At 43.5% G+C, this 7,758-nt stretch overlaps 1 protein-coding gene across 2 annotated transcripts in view; it reads left to right on the top strand.

The window, feature by feature from the left end:
* The first annotated feature begins 1,650 nt into the window (after positions 1 to 1,650).
* Positions 1,651 to 7,758, top strand: part of cpne5a (copine 5a) — a 73,515-nt gene continuing 67,407 nt past the window's right edge. For both annotated transcript variants that reach the window (XM_089006458.1, XM_089006449.1), the window contains exon 1: positions 1,651 to 1,989. In XM_089006458.1, coding sequence (XP_088862584.1) covers positions 1,877 to 1,989 — 113 coding nt within the window. In that variant the 5' untranslated portion in view covers positions 1,651 to 1,876. The remainder of the gene's footprint in view (positions 1,990 to 7,758) is intronic.

Genomic DNA, 7,758 nt, shown 5'->3' with positions numbered 1-7,758 from the left:
CTCTCTTGGTGGTTCTCCTTTTTTTACACTCTGAAAATTGCCTAAAAAAATCCCAGATCTTTGTAGGTGCCACCTTAGCATCCTGCCCAAGTGTTCATAGACAGCTAATGTTGTATTCTTAAAGGACAACCGACATCCTTTTTTGTTTCCTAACCGACAACAGAAAAACGCTTTCCAGCATCTAAAATAACCAAAACACGCAGGCTGATATTTTTTGTCAAATGCAAGACACCAATAAGAATGTCTCAAAGTTGCCCAAAACTGCCACTAATGAGCTCGAAACTGGGGAGATTCAGAATGTCCTGCACCCAGTTTGTGACATCTCGTTCTGTTTGGCCCACCCACAAACTGCCGTGCTCCAGAATCAAAACAATGGCTTCAGAGTGTTCAGATTCGGAGAAGATTTTTTTTCTTGTTACTCATCCAGTTATGAATATGATTTAAATCGTTCTGAAGAGGAAAGCATAAATGTTCGATTATAGAAGTCCGTCCGTATCAATTCGAGCCGTCAGCAAACAACCGGTGAAGGAGATCTGGACTCCGATGTAGCAGAGCCGACCTTCGGTTAAAGCCGCCTGTGATTGGTTAAAATCAGTGGTAGAAGACAGAGGGGTGGGTTTTACGCACACACACAAAAGGAGGGTTAGAGACGGCGGCACATTTTGAGCAGCACACAAACATCAGAGATGTTGAGATGAGAGAGAGCTTGACAGCGCTACAGAGTAACAAATGACACGGTGGAAATGGCTGGTTTGTCCACTGGGATTTTGTGTAAATGTACACTTTCTTTATGCGTGTTACCTCAATTGGCTGCCACACGATTCACCATCACGTTATTTGTGTAGTTTTCCTTCTAATTTCGCGATCAACACGGTGTTTTTAGACGAAAAAAGTACCCAAGATGCACTGTGGGTCGCTTTCTCGGACAGGGGCGTACCGAATGTGACGTCACTTTCAGCATCGACATAAACTTGAAAACAAGACTTCATGAATATTCAGTGTGACTTTTAAAACGTAAAATATAGCTATATGCGGTGGAATCTTTGTAAAATGTGGTCAGTATGATTGTAAACCACATCAATGATTGGAACCCCCCAAAATAAAAAATAAAAAACAATCACTGATGTTGTCAGCTAGTCTCTCTCTTTTTGCGTTTTGTTTATGTCAGTCTACGGCCCGAGATGGCGCAAATTCACAAGTCATACCTTCTTTTCTCTGATTAGTTGCTTTTCCCCTGACGCCGTGGTTTCTTGTGTACCAAATAAGAGCCACAAGAGGGAGCCAGAGAAAACTTATGTTTCGTTTTCACACGTCAGATTGATTTTGTGCTACTATCTGGTCATCATTTGATGAAAATTCTGCCTTTCAAACGGCAACATTTTAAATCACCATCTTTTATTGACCGTTAGTGACATTACCTTACAATCGACTGGATGCCTGGGCAGAAAATTCCAACGGTGAATCTGCACGCAGGCAAACCTGAGCGAGATTGCGCAATTATAATTCCCAACATACTTTTCATCCAATCTTGGTTTATTTATTTGCCGTTCAAACCAATACGAAAGCCCCCGTATCGATTCCTGCACCAGTGGATCGATGACATGTAGCGGAATGCACACAGAAGAAGAGGAGGGAGGAAGGAAGGCGGAGTTCGCGGCTCGCGCTCCACCAACTGCTCAACCCCCGCGCGCATTCGTCGCCCGCCGAGCGGTCCCGGAGGCCGATGTGAGCACGCCGCAGCCGTCAACTTTGCCAGTGCTTTCATTCCACTTCCACGGAGAACCGGCGGCGAGGCGCTTCCGTCGCAGAGGAGTCGCGGACAGCTGCGCTCGACCCCCCCCACCCTGGGAAGCCAGGGTTGGATTTCCCCGGCAGCATGGACGGCGACGTGATGGATAAGGTGGAGAGCGCGGCGACCACCGTTTGTGACCTGGACCCCAGCAGTGCGAGCATCCCGGCGACCAAAGTGGAGCTCACCGTCTCCTGCAGGTGAGTGAATGTCGGTAACCAATCACTTTAGACCAGGGGTGTCCAAAGTCGGTCCTCGAGGGCCGCCGTCCTGCCTGTTTTTCAGCTCTCCCAGGAGCAACGCACCTGATTCAAATCATCAGGACCATTTTGATGTTGCTTCAGAGCTGGCTGATGAGCTGATCATTTGAATCAGGTGTGTTGCTCCTGGGAGAGCTGGAAAACAGGCAGGACAGCGGCCCTCGAGGAGCGACTTTGGAAACCCCTGCTTTAGACGTTATGTCAAAGCAGATCTGCCGTCGGTGGAAACTCGCGGACTGGGCAACAATTTTATTGTGAGATTTTCAGTCGAATCTGTGTGCAAAAAAAAATCCCCATACATTGGAGTTTTTCCACTTGGTTACATTTCATCTTTATTTGTCTTTGACTTTTCACATTTATGGCCATTTTATTTCAAGATTTAATTAATCTCTACGCCAATCTGATTCCCACATTTGACTGCTGGTCAAGTATTTGTTTTCAAATATATATACATTTTTTGCAACTCAAAGATTGGTTCCAATATTTTGTGTGTTTCGTGTGATATTTCAGCATTTCCAAGATTTTCCAAGTTTTTGGGGGGCAAGGGAGCAAGGGAGGTTGATTTATATATATATATATATATATATATATATATATATATATATATATATATATATATATATATATATATATATATATATATATATAGAGAGAGAGAGAGAGAGAGATTTTTTGTGTATTAATTTATTTATATTTACATGTTTATTTATTCTCCCAAGATATATGAATTGCAAGATATCATAATTTGTTTTGGTCATAAAATTGCATTCATGGTCTAGTTTAATCAGCTATTTTATTACGTATTTATCATTTTATTTATGGTTTTATTGTGCTGTATATTGTTCTTTTAATTGTAAGGTGTCCTTGGGTGTTCGGAAAGGTGCATGTAAATTAAATGTATTTTTTATTATTATTATTATTATTATTATTATTATTATAAAACGGAAGACTCGCTGGAAATATTAAATCCAATTTTTGGCTCTCAATTTCAAAATTAATCTGGGTTAGAAAATGCATGCTCGTGTTGTTATATTGACCGTATTGACCGAGTTTATTTACTCTCTTCTGGTATTTCGCACACACAAGCTGTATTGCTTCGATTGTCCATTTCCTGATGTTCAAGTCTGGCTCCACTGAGACTCCGCCCCTAGATGCAAGCTTGCATGCCGATTGTTCAGGGTGGGGTGGGGTCCCCCCACTCCATCCTTGCGTCACTTGCCGTCCACCACGTTTACGTGTACGCCACATTTATTATTCATCCTTCAGATCCCTAATGGATGAGTTTCATTTCATGTATGCGAGAGAGACGCAAAGAACGAGCATCACCCACCTGTTTGGCCTTGTGTTGTTCATCTACGGAATCACCCCCACCCCACCTCCCGCTTACTCTGAGTAAATTGCCCTAGTGGAAAATTTGAAGAGAGTGCAGTGCGTGTACTTGGACTGGGCAAAACCCCACCGAGGGAAGTGGGCCACAAATGGACCAGGTTGGATGCAGGGTCGACTACAAAAAATGAACCACTGTTGGAAGGATGTTCATTCGCTGGGGATGATACCTGATGAAATCTGCTGATGATTTGAACCAGGCGTGCTGGGCGACATCCAAAACACGCCGGCGAGGCGCTGTCAGGGGAAGCAGAGGGGGGAAATATGGATTACCCTGGGAAAGGGACTGAGGGGGGCCTGGGGAGGCATTGTGGAATCATGAAAAGACACACCACAGCTACAAGGAGATCACCAGTGACGTGCAGTCAGGGGAGGCAGGTGAGGCGCAGCCTCACCTGTCATCATGGAAATGTCAAATGAAAAAATAAATTAAACAGTTATATTTATTTAGTGATTTGTGCTTTAAAGTTATTTTCCATTTAACTTTTTTTCAAAATCGCTGAATTTTCACATTTACCGTTCAAATACTAAGTAGAGACGAGCAGTGAGGCAGTATCCGGCTGAGCCTCACCATGAATTGCGCAATGACTATGCGAACTGTGCTGGCTTGCTCTGCAGTGAGACCGCATTGCTGTCCCTCTGCATATCGCTATTAAAGTGTTCAAACACTTTTAGTATATGAACTAAATTTCTACAGTTTAGCTGGTGTATATAATGTCGAGTCACTTTCCATTATAAACACTGTACTAAAGTATTTATTTTATTTTATTTTGATCAAAACTGTGTGTGGCACACAGTTCTCCTGCCTCATGACAGGGGGCGCTTGTGATTCCAGAGATACTTTCAACTCTACGGCTGCAGAATAATAGAATTAGGGACAGCAAGCTACAGTAAACAGTTAGCAAGTTAAATGCAATCATCCAGTCATTTTTTCGTGTTGCTGGCCTTATTTTCAGAATGGAGGATTACATATCTAATGAAAGAAATAGAGAGACTTTTAAAACTGAAGAAAGATAAAGAAGGCTTCTACAGAGAAGCTATAGATGGCTTTCCTCAGAAGGAGCGGCGCATGGACTTCATTTATGAGTAAAGGTAACACAACAATAACTTTTTTTTAAATTATTTTTTTCTGTGCTGCAGTTTATATAAAGAATGCTGACATGGCATTTTAAACAAACCACGTTAACTGTTGCCAATCAAATGATGAGTAAACTACTCTGTAGAGTTCATATGTTTGTAAATCTGACTGTGATGATGTCAGTGCCTCACCAGCCATGAACCTCACCGCACGTCACTGGAGATCACTTAAAACTCATTTACATGTTACTTGTACAGTCATGAATCCTCGTCAATCTGGCTCCAATTTTTGGCAAGATCAGCTTTTGCGCATCTTTGAAAAGTTTGTCATTTGGATTGAAATCCGTACTGATTTCAGAACTTCCATTGCCTTCCTTTTAGTTCACAGAAACGATGTCGCCATTTACTCTGATACAGTCAAACCTAGGTTTTTGACCATAATCCGTTCCAGAAATCGATTTGTTCAAAAATCGAAACATTTTCCATTATAATCAATGTAATCAATGTTTGCTTTTTTAAATCAATATTGAACAATACAAACACATCGACTCACAATGGAACGCGACACGAGAATAACATCCGGTTTGCGGCGATCTCTGTTCTTTATTTAAAAATCTTGATTCAACAAAACAAATGCGTCAGTCACAATGAGATGTGACACGAGGAAGTGACGTCTGAGGAAGCGTAGGAGAGTCGAGTGGTGCATTCAGGTGCGCTCAATTTGCTCTAGAACCCATTTTCGGTTGTAAAGCGAGGCATAAAAAAACCCGAATTTTTGGTCGAAAACCTAATTTGTTGAGAACCGAGACATTCAAAAATCCAGATTACTGTATATTTTTATTTCCTTTCCGTAAATCAAACTCGCACTATGTGTTGCCGCCTCCAAGGCGTTGCCGTCTACCGCGTCCTTGGTTATTTAGTCCGCCTCAAATGTCGAGATTGCCGAGCACTTGGAATTGAATGGTAGCGCGTAACCCTGCGGGAGGTTCTTCTTTTATCGGGTGATATTTCTGCCGGAGACCCTTAAAAAAAACGTCTGACGGCACGGTAGGCGTCAGACAAGAGGATTTATCCAAGCGAGGGAGTATCGCCGTTCCACCGCGTCAAAGCCGTTTTTGTTCGCTGGTGCGTTGTGTTGTTTAACTAACGAGAGCTCAGGGGAAGGTTTGGAACTACTGTATGGTGCTTAGTAACCATTCGCTCTCAGCAATTGATTGATTAGAGCAGTGCAGCATCCAATCAATACATTCCATCGCTGGGAGGTGGTTGGGGGGAGGAGGGGCAAGCATAATCAATCTACTTCCTCGGGAGTCATTACTTCGGACCTGACCATCATCAGCGGCAGAGTCCCTGTTTTTTGATTGATGCTCCTTAGGAGTGTGGGGGTGGGGTGGTAAGGGTGCGCATGTTTCACAGTTTTGGTACTTCCTGATTGCAGCTGCCGTCGTGCAAGATGTTATTCGTAGCTGGGATATGTTCCAGTTTCATTTGGCGTGTCATCAATCCATCCATCCAGACTTTCCCCCTCCCCAGCCACTTCGCACTCTTCCTGGGGGAATCCCAAGGCCTTCCCAGCATATCCAGGGTCATTCTCGAGGGAGGGGGGGGGGGGGTCACCCGCCGGTGGGAAATGCCCGGAATACCTCACTGGGGAGGCACTCATGAGGCATCCAAATCAAATGCCTGAGCCACCTCTTGACTTGGAGGAAAGGATGTTGACAATGTGTTGATGACGGGAAGACGCCAAGACCATCCCTCTCGGCTCACGGGGTCTCAAGCTGCTTTTGTCACTATTTTCAGATGCGCCCCCCCAGGCTTCGGAGAGCTTGTTTTATGAACACCCCCGCTGCTTGGGAAATGCGAAATGACTGACGGCTTTACAAGTGTTCAATCATTGGAAGGCTTTTTCCCCCTCAGTGGCAGTTTGAAGTTCTTGCAGTCAGCGGATTTTGGAAACCGCTGCTGCCATCAAAATTAGCCAACAGGATTTTTTTCTGTCTGGATGAGAATAAGAAGACTCGTTGAGGCGCAAGGTTCCATCCCCAAATACTTCATTGCACACTCACGAACTGCCGATGAACTATGTAGAAGTGAGGTGAAGCGCTTCATTTCAACACGGGTCGAACATCGCAATAGAAAAGTGGTGCTTTGCCACCATTATGAGGGAGCTAGCTACAAACCTTTGAAGTGTGGCATCGTATTTTTGATTTGATAGATTAAAAAAATTGATGAAATAATGATTCAATAAAATGATTACTGATAAATTTGAATATTTATGCCCAACTAAGTAGTATTTATCATCAAACGTAATAGATCCGCAACGGTGGTAATAACCACTATGAATTAGCAAAATAGCCAACTTTTAGATTTTTATCAGACACATAATTTGGCTAACGCTAGCTTAGTTGACACTTGACAAAATGTAACAAAGGTTTGAACCAGAGTGTTTGTTAGCTTAAAACGGCCTCTTTCCACTTTCTGGACCCTTCGTTTTCTCCCAGCTGATAAAATCCAGGATAATTTCCCTTCTTTTTTGTTCCCAGTAAATCCATCCGTATGGTGTCACGGCAGCACAAAGTGAGTGTGATGCAAACCTGTCATTTTGCTAAACTCCCTTTCTGTGCGACTGTGATGGCGTGACGGGCAAGCCGTCAAATAACAATTGAGTGGCGAGCTCGGCTTCGTTTTCTTACCGCTTCGCCGTTAAATGTAACCCATTAATGCTCATTAGCTAGCCAAGTATTCCGCTATGCACGCTATAGTTTCCAGATGTTGTACGCAAATGTAGCACCGTTTCCACCATTTATTATTTTTAACATCCCGATTCTCGCCGCTATCGATTTGCGACCTCGTGTTTTCAGAATGCGATAAGAAGTCTGGCAAAATGACGTAAACCAGATGGCTGGTGAAACCACGTTAGCTTGGCATCCATTTCGTCAGTCCGTACGTCTTGCTCTACATTGTCATGGAGTCATGGCTTACAATTTTCAACTTCCTGAGCGATATGCCACCTCATTGACTCCAGGAAGGACAATCGAGATGTAAAAGTCACGTCTGGGGCAGCGGAGGAGAGTTGAAAAGTTTTCCATAACAACAGCTAAACCGCCTAAAGGAGGCTTTACATTTTCACGTTTCCTTTGCTGAGCTTTCTTCTGCGCCCCAACGGCCATTTTTTTTTTAAAAATCTTTTCCGGTGCGCGCGGCTACTTAGTTGCTCTCTGAGCCGCGCTTGTTCTTTGTCCGACA

The sequence above is a fragment of the Hippocampus bargibanti genome, linkage group LG01 (assembly GCF_051943395.1).
Source record: "Hippocampus bargibanti isolate YZ-2025 linkage group LG01, ASM5194339v1, whole genome shotgun sequence".
Classification (NCBI taxonomy): domain Eukaryota; kingdom Metazoa; phylum Chordata; class Actinopteri; order Syngnathiformes; family Syngnathidae; genus Hippocampus; species Hippocampus bargibanti.
This window is presented reverse-complemented; position numbering and strand designations above follow the sequence as displayed.